The sequence below is a fragment of the Kryptolebias marmoratus genome, linkage group LG19 (assembly GCF_001649575.2).
Source record: "Kryptolebias marmoratus isolate JLee-2015 linkage group LG19, ASM164957v2, whole genome shotgun sequence".
Lineage (NCBI taxonomy): Eukaryota > Metazoa > Chordata > Actinopteri > Cyprinodontiformes > Rivulidae > Kryptolebias > Kryptolebias marmoratus.
The window spans coordinates 11,902,558-11,925,295 of record NC_051448.1 but is presented as its reverse complement, the minus strand read 5'-3'; the positions used below and the strand labels follow the sequence as shown (position 1 = coordinate 11,925,295).

General features: G+C 39.4%; 1 protein-coding gene across 1 annotated transcript; it reads left to right on the top strand.

The window, feature by feature from the left end:
* Positions 1-200: 200 nt before the first annotated feature.
* LOC108242481 lies at positions 201-17,735 on the top strand. Its single transcript, XM_017427334.3, has 5 exons — positions 201-389; positions 1,490-1,540; positions 2,942-3,547; positions 4,899-5,064; positions 5,336-17,735. The coding sequence occupies exons 3-5, from the start codon at positions 3,080-3,082 to the stop codon at positions 16,792-16,794; spliced, it is 12,093 nt and encodes a 4,030-aa protein (XP_017282823.1). The 5' UTR covers positions 201-389; positions 1,490-1,540; positions 2,942-3,079; the 3' UTR covers positions 16,795-17,735.
* Positions 17,736-22,738: the final 5,003 nt, after the last annotated feature.

Sequence of the window (22,738 nt, the reverse complement as noted above, 5' to 3'; positions counted from 1 at the left end):
GACAGCTGAGGAGATAAAATTAAAGCAACTGATTAATTATGCTTAGTCATAAGGTGCTCCTGAGCCTTCGCCTGAACTGCCTTTATGCAATGGTAAGGTCCAAGTCATGTGTCCAAAGCCTCAGCAGATTTCAGTTCAGTCTCAGAGTGATTAGTGGGGCTTTTCAGTCTATCATTAGCGCCCCACACAGATGATTAGCAAGCAGGCCTGCTTCTGCAGGGACGCTTTTGGACGGGGTTCCCTTTGAGCTGCTTTAAAACTGTTTCTTTCCCTTTTAAAGAAACAACAATTCTGCTGTTTCTTTAGGAACTTACATGTCTTTACATCTTTGGAACTAAATGTTTTATTTTTGTTTTCCTCATGTGATTGTTTTCCACATTATGGATATTGTGAGTATACTTCTTAATTTATGTATTTACGCTGTGTGTTTTGGCTCAATTGCTGCATTCTTGGAAATTAGTGTCATTTTGTGTGCAAGATGCAGGTTTTATTTTTGCTTGTTAGAACTTTATTTTATAGATAATTTGTTCAATACAATACCTCAGGGATATATTGCAGTATTCAAGAGACCCAAAGACTTGTGTTTTTTTTCTTAGTTGTGCTGAATAAAGAATTTGCATTTGTAATTCAGTGAGAAGAAACATGCACTTAATTTGTTTAGCAGCTCCTAATATCATAAATAATGGTCTCTGCCATTAAAAAAATACTGTTTGCACAAACTTGACCAGACAGTTAGCGAAACAGGATTGTATTATTCACTGATTTTTATTATCTGAACAAACCACCCAGTTCATGCTTACACACTTGGAATTTTAAAGTCTTCATCCTTCAAAATGCATCTCTAATATTATATTCTGTTTTCTGTTGTCCTTACTATTAACCGTTAAAAGTTATAATTTTGTTTTCATCACATTTCAGGCTTTAGTTGTTAGGATAAAGTCAGCATTCAGTAAACATCGTTGGTATTATTAAGCCAACTTACTGCTGTGGGTAGAGATGACAGCGCTGAAACATATATAACAAAAAGTATTCAAGACTCCCACAAGAATTAATGTATTTACTTTTATAATCCTAAATCTGACCATAAAAGCTGATTTGCTCTTGTTGTATTTAAGACAATTCAACACATTTGTTGGCCGTAAATGGGCATAGCTGCAACTCAGAGGCTGAAAATGACATGTAAGAACATTTGCAGATATGAATTTCCTTTATCTGCCAATACGTTTTAGCTACAAGGAGCGCTTGGCTGTTTTACCATCATAAGGCATTGCTAATATGGAAGATGACAGCCAAAAGCTGTTCTTTAGGAACGCCAATCAAGCCTGGCCTAATTTTCAGAATTTCCTGCTCGTCATTTCATAGTGGGCTTGTATCCCATCCCATCAGAATGAATTGTCTTTACCTCCATGATTTGTCACAGTAGGAGTGCATTGTGCTTATTGTAGACATTTAGGCTATTTGTAAGTAATCCTTACATTTGTTTTTGCAGGGAAAATGGGCAAACAATGTATTTTCGTCAGGGGCGGAGACAATCGCCGAGGTAATGTCCACTTTTACTGCATGTGTAGACTTAAGCTTGTTACTTAAAGGCACTTGGAGGATTTATTTGTGGCAATATCCCCATCATCCCTGCCTTCATTTACTGTTTGATCTCCACACCAGTCAATACAAGCTGTAAATAACAACCGTGTACTATGTATACCACTTCAAAATGTCCCAGATCAGTGTAACTCCAGGTGACTTCAACATGTGCTAAACTTGGAGTAGATTAGTAGTATATATATATATATATATATATATATATATATATATATATATATATATATATATATATATATATATATATATATATATATATATATATATATATATATATATATATATATATATATATTTGTCTGTGTTGCTTCAGTCATACCAGAAATTACCAAGAAATAAATCCACATTGAAATCTAATTTTAAAAAAAAAGTTTTTGGCCTAATCTTTAAAAAGTCTCTGTCCTTAAATGAATAGTTCAGATCTTTTGAAGTGGGGTTCTGCAGAAAGGGTATGAACAAATAATATCATACCTGTTGTAGATAGGGTTTTAAAGGAACAGACTTTAGTTCTGACCGCACAGAAAATTGAACAACTCCAAAGTCTGCACTCACAAAACAATTCATTGTGGTTCAAGCAAATGCTCTTTTATAAATGTGTAAACTATTGTTAGTTTTGCAGACTAATCAGTTTCTAAGAGTTTTTTTTTAAGATGGCAACAATTCATGTTGGTCTTGGCTCTGTTTGGACTTGCCGTTAGGTCATCAGTACGGTCAGAATCATTCAAAATTTTTCAAACTAATGCTCATATTTATCTACAACAGGTAAGATATTAATTGCTCATACCTTCCTGCAGAACCTCACTTTAAAAAACCCCAACCTGAACTATATTTAGGGTTATGTCTGTGAGGATTTCCTGTCATCCAGGATGTGAGGTTTACAAATCTTGAACTGTCCTGAAACTAAATGGAGCTAAATATAATCACCTCGGAGCTAAATGCAATTAAAAATAAAAGCCTGAAACCAGCTACTTTTCACTTCCTAAAGTAAGAGAGCCATTACATATGTAAGAGTATCATCCTGATTACAACAACAGACCTAAAATTATCTCTTTGGGAGGATTCTCATTCACAGACAAGCCTTAAAGCCGCATCTCAGAGGTTATTTTGGTACTAATGATGACTTTAGAGGATAGGAGAAGAATCATGTTTACTCATGTAGAAGAGCTTAAACAAAAATAAAATTTATGCAAAAAAACAAACACCCTTTTTAATGCCTTAATTTTTCTTTTTCTTTTGTTTACATCCATACACAAACACTTTTAATTGTTTAATTGTAATTATAAATTATTGAAATTGTTTTACAATAGGAGAATTTTTACTCATTTACATGTATCTCTTATAGTGCTGGATGAACAGGAGTCGTGAAGTTATGCTCAACCTTTCTGTGACAACATGACAACCTTCTGTCACCGTTTATCCCAGCTGACCCATCACCCTCTTCCTGCTCACCTGACATCTTAAATCACCACAACTGGCCACAATGTCCTGCTACAAACACAAGTTCCAGTGCTTTAGTACTGTAGGAGGAGAAGACTCCCACCAGCATCATGCCACCCACTTACCCAGGATCCCCCACCATGGCGTGGTGGCCCATCATGACCTGTTGGAGAGATGCTGTCTGTGCTCCGAGTATCAACACACCCAGGCCATGGAGGCCGCAGAGACCAACTTGTTGCCTTTCTGTCACCCATCATATCACCACCATCCTCACCAGTATGCTCTCAGGGAGCTGAGCAGACCCGAAGAGACGCGTTCATTCAATGAATGCCACCTTCATCATCAAAGATTTCACAAGAGGGTCATGCTGGTGAAAAACAGCGACCCTTCGTGTAGGAAAACCATCGTACTGCGCCGCAGGAGTTTGCACAGCTTCGCTCTTTTTTTAGAGGAAGTTTCTGAGCTCATGCATTACCACATCAGGAAACTGTACACTCAGGATGGCCGCAAGGTGAGCCGACTGAACTTCACATGTCCAAACTTTACTTTAGATTTGTACTTCTATGAACTGAAAAGAACTGGCTTTGAAAAAGCGCTAAAAGGTTTAGTTTAAAAGTGTTGTCACTCATTGGGGGTTTTCATACACAAGGTAGAAGACTAGAGTTAAAAAGAGGCCTCTGGTGACAGTTAGAAAGCCAAACTGAATTTAAAACACAAATAATATAAGGATGACATTAATTATGTTCAGCTTTTTCTTTTGTTGTTAAACTATTTGTTAAAAAACAAATATTCTCCTTCTAAATATCCACTGAATATAACACTGTTAAACAAGATGCATAAGGACAGATGAGGTGTCAGCTGTAACAATAAGTACAATTGTCACTTATAGAAGAAGTGCATTCAGAAAATATTCCCATTTAGTTTGCACTAAGTAGCTTCTGATGATCCAACTGGGGTAAATATTTTTAGAGTGTGTATGAGAGAATGAAATAGGGATATTCCTTCACACACACACACACACTCAGACTGTGGATTTCTCTCAGAAAAGCCATTAATCTTGGTCAAATCAGAGCTATTTTTGAGGGAAGAGAAACAGGTCAATGTTAAAACTCCCCTGCTCTGATACCAGAGGTGTTTCAGAAATGTGTCTTCCACTGTGGCAATTAATTATCTTCATCTGGGCTTTGTGTGACCCCAGATGAAGCCATTCATCTACCGTTTCCGACACTGGATTTAAAATGTAAAACTGCACTGTCATCAAAACTGACTATACATAAGCAGAGTAAAAGAAAACACGCAATTTTTTAGTCTGCCTGTTTTCACAAAATTAGTTGTCAATGAAAAAAAAGGCAGCAGTAATCAATATTAAAAAGCAACGTAGGAAATAAAGTCAACAAGTAGAAAAGTGTTACTTTAAATCATATTCTACAACAATGATAGTATGTATTTATTCATAAGTGAACAGTCACTGATTTATGAGCCCATATTGTTCTTGCAGATGCAGAAAAAATTAAGGGGATTACTGATACAAAATAGTTAATAAAAGCAAGTGCAAGTAGATTTTTTGTAACCCCATTATATGTGAGAAAGTTCCAATTTTGTAAATAGTAGAGATAAAGGGAGAACAATTATTACCATTAGGTTATAACTAATTGTCTCTGAATAAAATGTCAATGAAATATGATAAATCAGAGCAACAAAGCTGGACTCACAAATTACTTTTTATACTTCATCTCCTTGTCCTTCACATTAGATACTTTGTTGGCAACAAATGGTTTCTTATTTGAAGAATGTCGTGTGAGTATAAGCTAAAACTGAATTAGTGAATTTACAGATTAATGACAACTTTCTCCTTCTTACAGATTGACAGTGTTCAGAGTCTTCTGCAGTGCCCAGGTGTTCTCATCTGTGTTGGGCGGGAACCCACTCACCCTTCAGTCATGGAGAACTTTCAGAGAACATTTAACGACAAGCTCCCAAAGCTGAGTGCGAAGTCACGCGCCACCGGACACACAGATGGAAATGAAAGTAGGGGAAAAAGTTTATTTTGCCTGACACTGTTTTTTGATTTAATATTTGAAAAGTTATGACACCAAAAGCCATAGTCTCACCTCCAAAATTAGGAAAGCTTTTTAAAAGATTTTAAGTCACTGATAAAAAAAATGTATTCTGTGTGTTTATATGTTGTTTTGAAGTGTCTACAATGACTGACTATACTGTACAATTATGATAGTTCCAAATGATAACCATTTATTTTTTTCATATTTGTCTCTTTTTTATGGCTGGATTATCAACCAAGGAGTCTCGACGATGACGAGCGTCGTCCCTCCAAACCTGGAATCTGATAGCCAAGCCACCAAACGGTCAGAGGCATCTGAGAAGTCCGGACCAGATGGAACAGACTCTCCAGATGTTGTTGGTTTTGGCCCACCCACTGGCGACAGTGTGCGAGAAGATGACATCGAGAAACTGGTTCGTGTTAATAAAGATGGTAGTTTGACCATGGAGATGAAAGTGCGCTTCAGACTACAAAATGACCAAACACTGCAGTGGTCTACAAAAGTAAGAAAGACCACAGGCGGGACCTGTGAGCCCATCCAAGGACACAATAATCCCTGTTTTGCACAAGTTTGTGATGTAAGCTGTTCAGAATCTGAGAACATTTCTGCTGATGAAGCTTGTTTCACTCAGCGCTATCAAGGACACACAGAGGAGCATCATTGTGCTCACTGCTGCAGTCACTGCCAGGATCACGACAACTGTAAAAATACACCAAGGACACATGCTGCACGCCGCTGCATTCTAACTTCAAGCTCAAGTGCATCCTCAGTCACAGTGGTTTCTAGAAAAACCGTTGTTGAAAGGCAGACTGTGTCTAGATCAAGTGAAGAACTCACACAGGAAGTGGTGGAGAGACAAACTTGTGTAACGCAGAGCGCTGAAGCAGCTGAGACAGTGGAGTTTTGCACTGTCCAGAGTGAGACTTGCTCTCCAAAGTCCAAACTAGACAACAGTGAAACTGCTGGTTTGAATGATTGCACAGATAAGGAGCTATATGTCAAAACCGCTCAAGAATCAGAAGAAGAACAGTCTGTTTGTTCTCAAATATTAGATGAGGAAAATCCAAATGATGATGGTAAGGATACGGCTTCAAGGACATCTTCTCAGAACAGCAAACCTGAAACAAAAAAGACCACTGGAGCTAAAATGTTGAATATAGGGTCACCTACTCCACATCCACCTACAAGCTCCACAGATAAAACATCAAATCCTTCAGGACGCTCAAAAAAATCAAAAGCTTCAAAACCCTCCCATGCCTGTCACTGTGGCGTGTCTGCAGATCCTCAGGATGAATCAAAAGGGAAAAACAAGACCCAAGCTGAAGAAGAAGGTGAAATAAAAAGAGATCAATCCAGTGCCATGTCTGTCAAATCTGAGAGCAAAGAAGAGACGAGGGGATCCAAAAGTGCCATGTCAGTTCATTCAAATGCCTCAACAAAATGCATTTCTGATGTTTTAGATGATGCATTTGAACAAATACAAACAGGCAATGATAAAGAAACACAACAGAGACCATCTAGCAGCATGTCTGTGAAGTCAGTGAAGTCCAGTGCGGCATCTGAACAGCGTAAGTCAGAGGAGGATGTAGAAACGGAAAGAGCACTGAGTGCTGTGTCAGCAAAATCCAAGGCCTCTGTCAAATCAAAAGCATCAAGAAGATCATGCGCTGCAGGTGAAAAACAAGCTGAGGAGGATTTAGAGCAGAGGACGCCAAGCGTGATGTCTGCTTTTTCAAACGTGTCTGCTGAATTAAAACACATAGCATATGAGGCATCTGAAGAGGAAAGCAGTCAGCACTCAGCTGAAGAAAATGAGTGTGAAGCTAAACTGAGAGCACAAAGCGCAAAATCAGAGAAACGTAATGGCTCTAGAAAGTCAAGACTTTCTGAGGTTACAGTTACAGAAAGCCCTGGCATCTCAGATAATGTAAATAATGAAGGAGAGAGTGAACAGAGACCACAAAGTACACACTCAGTCAAATCAGTCAGGTCTGTCAAGTCAAATATGTCTTCAAAATCCAGCAAATCTAAAACAACAGAGGTTCTTAGTAATGGAAGTGGTGATAATACTGAGGATGGAAATAATGAAGGACAAGGGGAAGAAAAAGATGTAAGTTACACTGATGGGGTTGAAGAAACAACAGACACTTCTGTTATATGTGATGAAGAAGATGATCAGCAGGAAACTACTGGGAGATCAAACTGCATGTCAGTTAAATCTGTAAAGTCAAACAGTTCAGTAAGATCAAGTCAGTCGAAATGTGGTGACAAATCAGATGGAGAAGACGCAAACGACAAGGAGAGGGGACCTAGCGTAATGTCAGTGAAATCAGCCAAATCAACATTTTCAAACACTTCAGCAAAATCCAGTCCATCAAAGCCAAGTGATGGTTCAGCTGCAGATCTCACTAAACAGAAGAGAAAAAGAGCCCAGAGCAATATGTCAACAGCATCTGCTAAATCCTCCAAGTCAAATACTTCTGCAGCATGTGTGGAATGTGTTCCCACTGAAGTCTATAATGATGAATCAGACGAAACTGTTACTGAAGGAGAGACTGGGAGGAGATCAGTGAGCTCAGTGTCTGTACAGTCAGATAACTCCGATATCTCACTGAGATCAAACAGATCAAACTTGTCTGCTTTTAATGTAGCTGCTGAAGACACTGAGATCCTTTGTGGAGAAAATGAGGACGTGACAGCTGAAAGCAGAGCAACAAGCAGCTCACCAGTTGAATCACATCCAGAGAGAACATCAAGTGCTCTGTCTGCTAAATCAGCAAAATCATGTAAATCCACTAGATCTACCAAATCAAATACTTCAAAACTTTGTTTGAGTGTGAATCCTGATGAACAAAAATACGAAGAAACTCAAGAGAGAGCTCAGAGTGCAATGTCAGCCAAAACTATTGAATCCACTAATTCTGCAAGATCTACCAGGTCAAAATGCTCCACTGATGTTCAACACAAAAAAGACTCAAAGACACTCGATAAAAAGAATGACACAGAGCAAGCCGAGGAAAGATCAACAAGCAGCATTTCTGCCAGAACAGTCCAGTCACAGGTTTCTGCAGACAGACCACAGAGTGCTTCATCAGTTACATCTGTGAATTCAAGTGCTTCAGTGCAATCTGTCAAATCAAATGCTGATGTTCAGACTCCCACAGGTGCTGAAATACCCGACGAAGGAGATGGTGCAGATAAAACTCAAGTGAGAGCTGAGAGTGGGTTGTCAGCCAAAACTGTACAGTCTACTACTTCTATAAAATCTACCAAATCAAAAAAATGTGATGATCCAGCAGATGAAAACAGATCTAATCACAAAGAACAGAGAGAAAGAAGTCAGAGTAATATGTCTGCCAGATCAGAAAAATCAACAAAGTCAAATGTTTCACGAACATCTAAGAGATCGAAGGTTGTTGCAGTTTGTTTGAAGGATGAAATCAACAACTCTGAGGAAAGAACTATTGAAGGAGAGAGTGGTGAGAATAATGCAAGACCAATGTCACCCCAATCAGTTGATTCAAATATTTCAATAAGGACAAATAAATCAAATTGGGAAACTGATGTTCCACTAGACGAAGACTCAAAGGCTACTGATGAAGAAAATGATGAACAACATGAAGAAAGACCTCCAAGCAGCATGTCAACAAAGTCAGACCAGTCATCTGTTTCAGAAAACATAAAGTCCATAAAGTCTGCAGAGAGAACGCAAAGTGCTTTATCAACTAAATCAGCAAAGTCGTGTGCTACAGAAAAATCAGGTATATCATTGATTTCTGAAGTTTGTTCAGGCAAAAGTCCGGTTCAAGGAAACAATGCAGAGGAAACATACGAAAGAGCACAGAGTGCCCTCTCAGCCAAAACTGTTGAGTCGACAAATTCGGTTAAATCTGCAAAATCAAAAAAACTGGATGATCCAGCAAAAAAAGACAATGTAGAGCGAGCTCCAAGTAATTTGTCAGCCAGATCAGAAAAATCAACTGTGTCAAATGCTTCTACGGTGTCTAAAAGAAAAAAAGTTTCAGAAGGCATTCCCAATGAAGAATGTGACCAAAAGACAAAAACAGAAAGAGTATCAAGCAGCATGTCAACCAAGTCAGCTCAATCAAGTGTCTCAGAAATTTCTGTAATGTCTGCAGAGGGAACATCAAGTGTTGTCTCAATAAAGTCAACCAAGTCAAACACTTCAGGAATTTCAGTGAAAACAAATGTTTCTGATGTTCAGTCTGGAAAACCTTCAGCTCCTCCTGATGAGGTAGACAGTGAGGATGAAGAGAGGGCACACAGTGTTGTGTCAGTGAAATCTATTACCTCCGTGATTTCTGTGAAATCTACTCAGTCAGCAGGACTGAACGACGAGAATCACAAAGAGAGACCTCCAAGCAGTCTGTCAGCTGAATCAGAGACATCACCTAAGTCGAATGTTTCTACAGCATCTGAAAGATCACAAACTTCCGAAGTTCCAATGGAGGACAGTTTTGACAGAACTGATGTGAGAATTGTTGAAGGGGAGAAAAAAGACAAGGAAATAAGTTTAACGTCACCCCAATCAGACAGGTTGCAAAGCCCCGCTAAAGACAGCTCTGAGATTACTGATGACAGAAATAACACAGAGCAAAGTGAGAACAGAACACCTAGCAGCATGTCAGCCAAATCAGTCCAGACCCATGTTTCTGAGAGATCATCAAAGTCTGCAGACCGACCACAGAGTGCTAAATCAGCTAAATCAGCAAAGTCACAAGCTTCAGCAAGATCAGTCAAAACAGATGTTTCAGTTGAGTCTGGAACAACATCCCAAATACCTGACAAGGACGACGATCAAGAAAGAACCTACAGTGCGCTATCAGCCAAAACAACAAAGACTACTTATTCTACAACATCTACTAAGGTAAAAGAAAAGGTGGACATCTCTGGTGATGAGGGACATGAAGACAGAAGTCCAAGCAATATGTCTACTAGATCAGCAAGATCAGCTGTTTCTACATTATCCCAGAAATCAAAGACTTCAGGTGTTCCTTGTGAGCCCAGTGATGAAAAGGTTAATGAAGACAAACCTCAAGAAGAAGAAGAAGAAGAGGAAGACACTGAAAGCCAACGATCAATGAGCTCAATGTCAATACATTCAGCCAAGACAGATATTTCTTTAAGATCAAATAGGTCAAAATGTTCAATCAATGTTGTAGATGAAGAGGACATCACCAGACCAATGTCAAATGCTTCAACTGAAGTTCTTTCTGGTAATAACACTCCAGAGGGAGGACATGATGACAGAGGCACCCAGGACCGATCAGAGAGTGTTGTGTCTGTAAAATCAAGAATTTCTACAAAATCTAATAGGTCCAAAGTTTCAGCTGCTACAACAGAAAAAAGTGTTTTAGAATTTGATCGCGAAGAAAGACCTGAGAGCACTGAGACAATCAAGTCAAACATTTCAGCTAGATCAAAGCACTCCAAATGCCCTAATGCTGCAGCTGCTCAAAGCTCTGAAAGTCCCAAAGAGGACTGCAGTGAAGAAACAGCAGAAGACAGAGCTGCAAGCTGCACATCAGCCAAAACGAGTTTGTCTTATGCGTCCGAAAGATCCTCCAAGTCTCACTCTACACGAAAATCTGCAAATGCTTCTCAGGCTTCAGCTGACAAATCATCAAAATCAAGGCATTCAGATGGCACAGGAAAATCAAAAACACCTAAAGCTTTGGAGGTTTCTCCTGAACTAGGTGCCAATATCAGCAATGAAAACACAGAAGAAGACACCAAGATAAGAACACTGAGCCCAGTGTCTGCAAAGTCAGCAAAGACCAATGTGACATCGATGTCAACAAAATCAAAAGCCTCAGGTTGTTCTGAAAGATCAGAAAATTCTGAAGCTTCTGAACAGACTGTCAAACAAGAAGATCAAGCACAGAGGACTCAAAGTGTCTTGTCAGTTAGGTCAAATGCTTCTGCAAGCACCATAGAGTCAAACACAACTAGATGCACCCCTAGTGAGATGATCAAAAACAAAGAGCCCGATGCACAATGTGCCAAGTCAACTAAATCAACAAAGTCAAAAAAATCAAAAGCTCATGAATTAAAAACTGAAGAATTATCAAGCCATTCTTGTGATGGATATACTGAAGAGAAATCTGAAAGAACACCAAGTGTCATGTCAGTAAAATCAAATATTTCAGCCAAATCAGAAAAATCAAATGTATCTGATGTTACAGTTGAAGAACGTACTACTTATACGGAGGAAAGAATAGTTAGTCCTGTGTCAGCAAGATCAAATCTATCTGATGCATTTAGCAGATCTGATTTACCTTCTGTGACAGTAGAGGAGAGTGAAGACAGGTCACCTACGGCCCCATCAACCAAATCCAAGGCTTCAGTACGTTCAAAGAAGTCAAAGACATCTGGGATTCAGGGAAAGAAAAGTGATGAAAAGTCACAAAGTTCTTTAAGTGTGCGCTCACACCTGTCTGTTAAATCTAAAAAATCCATAAGGACTGATATATCCACAGCCAACATTTCATCCAAAGGTGCAAGGCAAGCTGTGAGTGACGAAAGTGCACCCAGTTTGCATAAGAAAGACAAAGAAGATGCAACTGATAATGAAAGTTGTAAGACAAACAAGTCAATAGGACAGGGCACTGAAGAAACAAGTGCGGAAATTACTGTTGAAAAGTCCACAGCTTCCCAAAGTGCACAGCAAACAAAAGCTACTAAACAGCAAGTTATTTGTCACGCAGAGTCAAGTGAAAGTGACATATCGCAAACTCTGTCCAGTTCAGACATTATTAAAGAGATTTGTGAGACTTTCACTCCTGAACAGTCTAATGTGTTAAAGAGGATAGCAAATGATCATATGGAAGCTGAAGACAATGATGATGGTGTCATCAAAGATACTGATGACTTCGAGCTGGTCACATCCACCCTGCCCAATTCATCCCCTACAGAGGTGGTAAATGAATGGCTGAAAAGACTACCAGAAGAAGGAGACATATATAACTTAGAGGAATTTAATGAAGACTGTGATGAACTAAAAAGTCATGCCGAAGCAGAAGAAGGCAATAGAGCAGGGGATAGTGATAAGACTATGGAGTCTGAAGCTGAAAATTCAAAAGTAAAAGATGAAGAAAATGTGGTGAATGTTGTCCAAAGTAATGAGTGCCAAGCAAGTACAGAAGCAGCACATGAAGGTAATTCCAGCACTCAGAAAGAAGATGGCTCAAAAATAATCAACTCCTCCATACAAGTTATGAAAGTACTTTTAAATCCTAAGCTTGACAGATGCAACAGTTTACCAGAAATCTCCCCAGTCTATGGACGTAAGCTAAGTACCTCAGCTAAAGGCCTTTTGGATTGTCTTGTGAAGCTGCAGTTAATAGACCACAACCCTAAAAGTGCAAATGAAAAGGATAAAAGATACCAAGAGCTTATGAGAATTCTTCAGTCTCTTTGGCTTTCTGATCCTCAAAGAAATGAACATGTGCAGAACACAAAGGAACACCACTCTGTTGATGAGGAGTACAATCACACATCGTCCTCTGGTGTGGATGTCAACAGTGGCTCCACAGATTCTGGGAAGAGTAGTGATGGAGTAAAAAACAGTAGTGATTTGAATGGTTTAAAAGCACAAGAGGAAACAAAGGCTCAATGGCAATTGGAGAGAGAAGAAGTAAAACAAGAGGACGAAGATCCAGGAACCAATGAAACCATTAGAAGCAATGATAGTCCGAGAGAACCACCTGAAACACCATCATCCTCAAACAAAACTTCAGGAGATTCCAGCAGTAATGGTCAAAAACTTCCAGAAGAAGCTGAAACAGAAAGTCAAGAAGACACCAAATCTGAAAGTCCCATCCTCAGCCAAAAAGCACAACTAGCCAAAATGCAGTCTCAAGATCTTAATCCAGTTTGGGCATTAACCTTACTAACTAAAATTGAAAAACAGTTCATGACTCATTATATCAATGCAATGCAAGAGTTCAAAGTTCGATGGAACTTGGAAGATAGCGATCAACTTGATCTGATGATAAATGAACTTAAAACCGAGGTTCAGAAAAGGATCCAAACAAGCATTGACAGAGAGGTGAGGAGAATTCAAAGCCAAGCGGGCTTACCGAGACCTCCCAAAGAAGCAATGTCCCGAGTTTCAGCAATAAAATCAGAGGAGCGAGGACAGAGGCGGAAGATCAGGCACCAACAATCAATGGATTCACAAACAGAAAAAAGTGATGATTCTGCAACAGAGACATCTTACAGTGACCAGCGCAATGAAAACAGTGATGAATGCTGTCCATGTGAAACATGCATAAGGAAAGACATGACTTCAAGTCTACCTCTTGCAGCAATAGTTAGGAGTACAGCACCTGTTGTCATGAAAAGTAACTTACAAACAGTCCTGCTGATGAAAACAGGTGCTTCTGCCCATGCACAATGTCAAGATGTGACACAGCAAGATGAGCAGGCACCTACTGAGCAGACAGCAGAAGTCTTTCCTGTTGTCAGCTATGAGGAAACAAGCAAAACAGAGGATGAAAGGACAGAAAGTGAAAGTGCATCCATAACCACAACTGGAGAAAGGACATCAGATGATGAGGCAGCTTTAGAAGAAGAACCATGTGATGCAGTCAGACCAGGTGGAGAATTTAAAATTGGATCCAAAGTAGATCAAGAAATGGCAAATCAATTTGAAGATATGTCAGAAAAAGAGTCTGAGGATGAAAATGAAGAAAAAACCACAGTTATTGCACCAGTTGAACACAAATCTGACAAGAAGGAGAATGTAAAAATAGGCGAAATAGATAAAACTGGGAAAACGTCGTGCAAGGAATTGCCAAACCATGTAAACAAAGTAAATCATGATGAGACTGATGAGTTAAAGAGTGTCGAGGACCCATGCAAAAACGAGTCAAAAGTAGAAGCAATGCACAATTCAAGAGAAGAGTCTTTCTTAACCAAACAGGAAGCTGACATTGAGAAAACAAAGAACTGGTTGACAGTAAAGAAGAGACTGCTGCCAACATTGCTGATAGCTCGTTGGAGGAAAGAGATGACACAGTCAGCGATGTGTTCTGAAAAAAATGACACAGCTATTATTAATGAAATGGTAAAAGAAGCGGAAAGCAAAGCAGACATTGCTGCAGACAGACAAACTCCAGTCTCAAATGAAGATGAATCAGAGGAAGCTGAAGGTACTACAGTTGAAGATGAAGATGATGTAGCAGAGGTTGATATGGCAACAACTCAATGCAAATCCAATCAAGAAGAGAATGAAGAAGCAAATACTGATGATGACATCTCGAGTGACTTAGCCGAAGACTTAGCTGAAGACGAGTTTGTTGTGGAAAAGACTGCACTGACAAGTAAAGACCAAACTGAAATCACCACAGCAGAGGAAAGAAATGCCAAAGGAAGCTTTATGGCAACCAAGAGGGCACTCGCATCTGAAAAAGGAAAGGCTGCAGAAGAAAGTGTAGTCAGTGAGGAAGATGCAACTCCTCCTACCAGTGGAGATGAGTCCTCAGATGAAAATGATGACTCTGACACTGCTGATGACTCATCAGAAAAACCAGATGAAATGGCAACAACCAAAGAAAACGACGTAGAGAATGGGACTGCTGTCTCAGGAGATGAGTCAAAGAATGAAACTGCCAGAGATGAAACGTCTGTGGCATCCAGCACGGTTCACGAGTCCGATGATGAGGAAACTGTAGAAGTTGCAAACTTTGATGAAGGAGGGGAGACTAATGTTGCCAGTAAAACTTGTGCTGCAGAAGTTCTCAAATGTTCTTCAGAAGCACCTACAGGTGAAGATGAGAGTGACGCACCAGAAACCTCTGTAGCAGAACCTGAGACAGATGTGGCAGAGTTAGAAGGAGCAGTCACAAGTGTAGAGAAGGTTCCTGACACTGAAAACATTGATTCAGACGTGGCTGAAGAATCATCAGAAGAATCAAGCGAAGAAGCAACAACCAGTGATGATGAGGGTGTAGATAATGTAGCTGCTGTCTCACAGGAAGGCAAATCAAAGGATGAAACTACTGAAGATGAAACTTCAGATGAGACAGAGAAAGAAGAGGCTGCAGATGCAGCCACAGTCGATGAAGAAACCAGTGCTGTCAGTGAAGATGATTCTGCAGACGATAAAAATGCCACTACAAATGAGGATGAAAGCGCAGAAGATAGCAATAGTGAACTGTCTCTTGAGCAAGCTGAAAAAGACACTGAAGATAAGCAGGCTGCAGAAGAAGAACTGGTTAACTTTGAAGAGAGACCCATGATAGCAAAAAAACCTGATCTTGCTGATATAAGTGAAAATGACAACGAAGAGGATGGGACTGATGCAGGGACAACTGAATGTGAATCTGGTAAAGACATAACTCATGAGGCCCCTGACGCAGAAGATGAGACTGCAGAAGACATAGAGGTTACAAGTGAGATGAAAGAAGGCTCCAGTGTTGAAACCACTGAGGTCGAAGAGGAAGATGGGACCACTGAAGGTGAAGCTATTTCTAGCAAAGACAAGGATTCTGGAGAAGGCTTGAATGCCTTCCCGAATGATGAAAGTTCATCTACAGGAAAGAAGGAGCAAATTAGAAAAGTTTATGATGAATCAAATGTAAATGATCAGAAAGAAACAACAGATGAAGAAAAACAAGATGTCTGTGACAATACAGAGAGTGATCCTGAATCGTCAAGAGAAGAAAGCTCCAAGGTCGAGAGTGAAAATGAATCAGATGAGGAAAGTGATAACTCAGAAACGGATGAGGATAAATCTGAAAACAATCCAAAACCAGACACATGCGAAAGCACAGGACAGGAGGATGCATCATCAGTTCAAAATGACGATGACTCAGGAGAAGAGGATTCAGAAGTCCAGCCTGAAAATGAGACTGCACAAGAAGCTACAGAGGAAAATGAAATGCTAAGTGAAGCAGAACGTGTCGTAGTGACCGAAGAGCTTGATGAGAAAGAATCATCTGAGAACAACGCAGAAGACTTTCAAGAAGAAAAAAGTGAAGAAAGTGGCACTTCTAACGATGGGGGATCAGTAGAGGGTGAAACACCCAGAGAAGAATCTGAATCAAAATGTGATACAAGAGAGAATGAGACTGAAGATCATGAAACAGAAGAGTCAAAAGAACCAGAAAAAGAAGGCAATCAAATGACAAAAAGTGATGATGAAGAAGAATCCGGGCCAGAGGATGGATTTAAAGGAGATGGCGCTGAAGTGAAAGCCAGAAGGGAAGACTCTACAGATAAAGCAGAAGATGAAACTGCACAAGAGAAGGGACAGCAACCCAGAGCAGATCAAAATGTGGATGATGTGAGGGAATTTGAGTCTGAAAATGCGAAGGAAAATGCGGAAGAGTCTGAAAAAGAGGACGAGGAAACAGAGGCACTCAATGAAGACTGGAGTGGAAACCAGGGGGCGTCAGCCGATGGAGGAGATGAAGCAGAGGAAGACTCAGATCAGCCTGAAGAGGAAGAAACTGACGATGGACGGCAGCTGTTTGTTATCAACAAAGCAGACATTTCAGATGCATTCAACAAAGCAGCTAAAGCGACCATGTTAATGCCACTCGACACTTTGAAAAAACCGAGAGATGAATCAGAGGACGGTGCTTATGCCGACGTGGAAGATTCTGAGACGGAAATAAACAGCCAAGAAGAAGTTATAAGCCTTGAGTCAAAGAGTTTGAAAAATAGTTGACTCTAAATCTGACAAAGAAGGGAGTGGATTTATAAAGATTGAGACATACGACTAAAAAAAGGGCAATAAGTTGAATGCAAGTTTTTGACAGAAATTCTGCAAGTTATTTGGATTATTCTGAATCGATTACGGTACTTTTCCTTTTAAGAACTTCAAAATGAAGAGAGTCCATGGACTGATAAAATATATGTATACTACGCTTGATTTTCAGTGAATACTGATTGTTAGTTTCATATAAACAAGAACCATAGGTAATAAATGCACTTTGTTCCATAATTTGTCATGCTTAAATGGTACGTCTGCACAGCTGCTCATATACTTGTATGACAAAAACATCTGAAATACTTGAATGTATATATTCTATGTAGAGGATCTGAACAATTTTCATGACAGTTTTAGTCTGAAAGGCTACTTAATGAATGGAACCATTTGTAATTCTGAGCCATAAACAGAAAATTATACAAATCATGACCTATTTATGTAGAACTGATGCAATGACTGTTATAATAACAACTGACATGTGGCATACAAGTACACATGCTGTAGTTTATCTTCAAATATCTGCAGTACATTTACACCATTGTTGCTGCTTGTTTATGTTTGTTTTAGAAATGAGTCTGACCATATTTTATTAAATCCAAACTTTAAGTTCTATGAAAATATTATAAAAGTATTTTATTTTTCTAGTTATTTTTTCTTTGGGTAATCTAGAAAATATTCATTATACCCATCAAAGAACCACATTATAGCAAACATATTTCAAAAGTACTACAGATCCATGCTTGATTAAATGTAATATAAACCTTTTTGTTCTGTATTTTAGGCTGTTCAGTCGTGTTTTTCAGAAAGAAAAGACACTATTCTCTGTAATCCAATGTTTAATGCTTTTACTGAATGTCTTGCAAATATTGTGTCTGAAAATAAAACATACCTTAAAGTCATTTTTGCCATTTATTCTTTTGTTCTAATAAAATTTAGGATGTCTGAGATCTGAAGTCACACATTGGGGATTAAGGGCTCCGTTCATATCAACAGAGATGTATCCCAGTTAAGTCTTGGAATAGGAAATATAAAATTAGAAATATAAAACCAAGTCTGTGAAGAATTCTGGAAAAATGTGCATTGTTTGAAGACGTATCCCAAACGTTATTATTAGACATCTTAAGGAAGGTGGAGTGTGGCGACTCGGAGGACGTCAGCTTATCCAGGGAGAATTCTTTCTTTGTCTTCCTACGGTGAACTACCAGACAGAGTTGATGTATATGCCCTTCTCAGAGTTCCCTTCACTGTCTCCTGTGGTCATGTGACATAGATAATTGGTGTCACAGTAACTGACTGGTTAACACAAGTAAAACCCAGCATCTCTCTCTGCTGCGTGGGCTGCCTGCATGCAACAATCTGCTCCTTATTGGACTAATTCATCTCAAGAGTAGCGGATTTGAGGGCGTTTGTTTGCTATTTTACCAATATTTTTGGGAATTACTTGAAAGACCAACATTAAACAGAGGAGGAGGTCTCAGGTTTTCATTGTCCAGTACATATAATGGAGCTTTGGATCCTCAGACAGGTTTCATTTTAATTTATACCCTCATGCATGCAGAATAAAGCACCTCACATGTAGACCATGTAGCCTTCCTCAGGGGGGAGGAAGAGAGATTTACATGTAAATTGAGCTTACAAAAAAATTTGCAGTTCTGCACTTTTCAGTTTGAATTGAGAAAGCTCCTTGGATGGGAATCAAAATGTCTTCAGAAATTAAATAGAAGTCCATTTGCCTTTGAATAAACCACAACGATCATCAGTGAATGGCTTCTGCAGCCCATTCCTGTCTTGAGAATCATGCTGTTAAGCTATAAAAATGTAACAATTACAGACACATTTAAAAAAAAATGACCAAATGAACCAATCCTTAGCTGAAAAATATTGTTGCTGACTCAAAGGCAGGCACCACTTGCTACTCTTACTGCTTGCCACCAGCTGTGAAAATACGAGCAAGTATGATTCTTTTTACATCCCTACTACCAACAAGATATGTAGCTCTCTTAGTTCTACTGCCATGACTGATGTAAAAGACAAATAAAAACATTTTGTCCCAATTAAATCTCTTCCCACAAGCAGCAGGAACATGAAGACGAGCAACTAAAAGCCAGTTACAGATGTGAAAAAATTTATGTTACCATAAACGACCCATTTAAGAGTTTATCTGAAACAGTAAAGTTGCAGATAAACTGCTCACAGTATTACTAGAAGGAGCTTGGAAATCACCAGTGGGGCCTGTAGCACATGTTGAAACAATAAATCTAAAAGACAACAAAGGGGATTTAGAATAAAATGTTTTTTGTTTATTGCTGGGTAGGGGGGGGTAAAGCTAGGAGAAGAGATCAATTAATGCACTTTTATTTTGCTTTAAAAACACACGATTTTAAGTCATTACTTATAGGTAAATTAATAAATGGGTAATAAAAGTAGACAAAATATTCCTAAAATAACAGAAAATAATTTAAAGTTGGCTAAAACAACTTTACAAGCCAAACATGCAAAATCTTTAGTTCAGCTTTTGCATTCTGACCCCTAGTGGCCAAATCCAAACCATTATTGTCCAACTTTCTGCTTCGGTGTGTTCAGGGTCGTAAAGGTCCTGGAGTCCCATCTGTTTCAGGGCAAAAGGACAAGAATGACTTACTTAGGTGACCTGCCCGACACGTATCTGAAGAGAGGAGGAAACAATTCATTGTTCTTTCTTAAGGACTTTGCAAATTAAACTAGTAAGAAAGATGTAGTTAAAAATAAAATGATGAAAGCTATAATTGTGTTGGCTGGTTTGAACATTAGGCTCTCAGTGTTAACATAAAACCACAGAGCCAAAAATCTGTCAGCTACAAGCGTAGTGCAACTTTTTTTTAACAGAGGAGGAAATGTGATAAGCTGTAGATTTCCAAACGGAATGTCATCATTTTATGCATAAATGATTTGATTCTGTCAAAATCTTACAAAAAAATAGAAATGCTGAATGTTTAGCTTGCTGAGATTAATTTAATCTTCAAATCTTGCGGAAAAGCAAGGAGTTTCTGAGGAAGCACCTGCTTGCCGGCCGCTGGCGCTAATTTCCACAGTAAACACTGGAAGAGTGAGGAACTTCATCCGGAGCACAATAATAAGGGGCTTTCCCCCTCCGGCCATGTTTACCTCAGAGCAATTTGCCTCTGGAGCAGCTGCAAAGACTCGCTTCCAGCCCAACAGTATGTGTCTCCAGCTGCGTGTGACAGGTTCTCTTTAACTGGGGATAAATGTGGTTCTGGTAGTTTTATATTATCATGTTGAATCCATTTACTGTAAACACAGTGAAAAAAAGACAAATGAGTGAAGAAATCCAAATCAGAATTCTTCAGATTATATTACATATATATCTACATATTACTAAACAGTTGCAACACTTCTGCCGACAGGAAAATAGTTTGTCCTAGATGTATATATTCTGTCTCTAGGGACAGCTGTAGCTCAGGTTTGAGGGGATGGGGTCAATTGTTTCTTGGTCATTGAGAATCACTTTGTCTTTTTATGGCAAATAGAAAAAAAACGAGACCTTCTTCCACTTCATGTGTGACAGAGGGCAGAAATGGTTCCCACACAGACGGGAAGTCAAAAAGGGGCCTCTTGTGATGACCGGGGCCCAATCAAAATTAAGGAAAGTGTTTATGTGTGCGTGCGTGTGTGTGTGTGAATGCGAGTGTTTATGAATCAAAAGTTTGATAACCTTTGAAATGAACTCACTTACTGCCCATCCTCCTTGAAATATTTACTTTTACACACTTTGGCAGCGCAGTAGCGCACATGTACAACACATAAAACGTCCACGTGGGCACACATACAGGAGAGCACAGCCACAGTAATAATGGGAACTGAAAGGTAGCGGTTGGCAGCGTGTACGCTTTTGGTCTGAACTGCATTACCACCGGTGACCCACGCTTCTTTTCTTTCCCACTGTTGTTCAGGTCATCCTGTGGGGCCACTTATGACCCTTCTGCAGGCAGGATGCAATGTCTGGGGACCCCAACAGAGCTGCGCACAAGCATCCGCCAAGCCCTGGGAAGAAAACAAGGGCTGATGGAAAACTAGAAGAAAGGAGTGTAAAGAGAAACAGCAGTTAGTAGCCAGGACACACTCAATAACACTCACCATGCACCTGCAGCCTCTCTGTGTGTGTGTGTGTGTGTGTGTGTGTGTGTGTGTGTGTGTGTGTGTGTGTGTGTGTGTGTGCAGTGAAGTGAGGTTGTTCCATCGGAGAACTACAGCACAGGTGGTCCAAACAAAAACCTATGAAGAGTAATATCCAGAGAGTAATATCCCCACGTTGTGTGTTGTATAAAGCTCCCCCACAGGAAACAAACACTTCCAGCTCGGTAAGATTTATTCATCCCTGCACTTACAGGTTATAGAGTTAACCATGAATGATATCTTCCTTGCAAAGACTTAATTCCTAATACCATTCCACAGGAAGATGGCAGCGATAAGCGCAGATTAAAGGGTCATAAGTACTGACGAGTAACTCGCAAACATGCTGTTTATTGTGTCACTTTCTGAAAAAGATGGGTGAATACCTACTCAGGGCAGAGGTTGAGAAAGGGAAAGACCTGGTTAGCTGTGTTACAAAATGTGAAAACCCACAACATCGTTTCAGGTTGATAGACTGACCATGCACCGGCTTACAATTTGCAAATGTGGCTGACTTAGCAACTGCACTTACATCTGGATGCTGTCCTCTGCATCACACAACGAAAAAACCCTAAAAGACAAATACTCATTAATTCCTCTTTAGGTGTGAGACTAGAGCAAAAGTATTTTAGTGGAATGAGAGGGAGAACTCAAGAAAAAGAAATGGATTGTTGGTGAGTTGCGCATGAAAGCATGAGTGTTGGCGCCCCCTGGTGTCCAAACTAAGGAACACCAGCTGTCAGTAAAACAATTCTGTAAATACTTGTTAAATGTTTGCTGCTCGTCTACTTCCGGGAACCTTTTTTTTTTTTTTTAATTTAAAGCAAATTACAGAAATAGTTACAAAAAAACAAATAAGCTTATTTTTCTCTTAAGGTTTATGCCTCAAGACAAGAATTAAAAACACGGGTATAGATTCTCAGTCAACCAGCTATACTGTTTATTTATTTAATATACCAAAAATCAGAAAGCCCTATGCAACAAAACTATGTATACCATCACTATTTCCAAAGGAATTAAGCTAAAATTTGATACAGTAGAAGCTGAGAGATTCAAGATTCGACCAAAATGGTTATAACTCCATCATTTCTCAACATTAGATGATCTTAGTATAATACTCTGTCATGAAAGGTGGTGCACAAAATGCAGTCCTTAAAGAACTGCTAGATTTTTAATTTGATGATTTAAAAAATGACATCAGCAACAATCTTAGGAAGTAATTTATGCTGCTTGTTAGTCAAAGAAAATTATAGGAGCTATAAAACTATAAAATAATGTGGGGTTCATTCATCACTCTACAGAGAGAAAGACTTTATACGGCTGAAAAACATCTTGAACAGCTAAAGCCCCACTAAAAATGAAACTGTGAAAACCTTCAACCTGAGATCAGACTGAAGGTAAATTGCAAGAAAACCCACAAAAGCCACATCTCAGACACTACAGGCCTCTGTTAGCAGGCTAAACATGACGGTTCATTACTATATGACTATGATAAAAAACAAACAAACAAGTATTGGTTCATTTGAATGAATCAACAGAAGTAAGTCCCTTGTGAAAAAATAAGCAAAATCAAAAACAAAAACAATTAAAGCTGCAAGCAGCGTTGGACGGCCCTCGCAGCTCAGCGCCGCTTCGGCCTATTGCGACCGCGGGAACCCTGGCGACCGCCCTCTACGCTCTGGCTCACTTCCCGCGCATTTCTCACGCGCTTCCCGCGCCCTCCACTAGGTGG

Bases quoted from the DNA above. Each gene is read 5' to 3' on its own strand.
- LOC108242481 (XM_017427334.3), top strand. From the start codon at position 3,080: ATGTCCTGCTACAAACACAAGTTCCAGTGCTTTAGTACTGTAGGAGGA. The intron at 3,548-4,898 runs GTGAGCCGACTG...TCCTTCTTACAG, and splicing joins ACACTCAGGATGGCCGCAAG to ATTGACAGTGTTCAGAGTCT. The intron at 5,065-5,335 runs GTAGGGGAAAAA...TTATCAACCAAG, and splicing joins ACACACAGATGGAAATGAAA to GAGTCTCGACGATGACGAGC.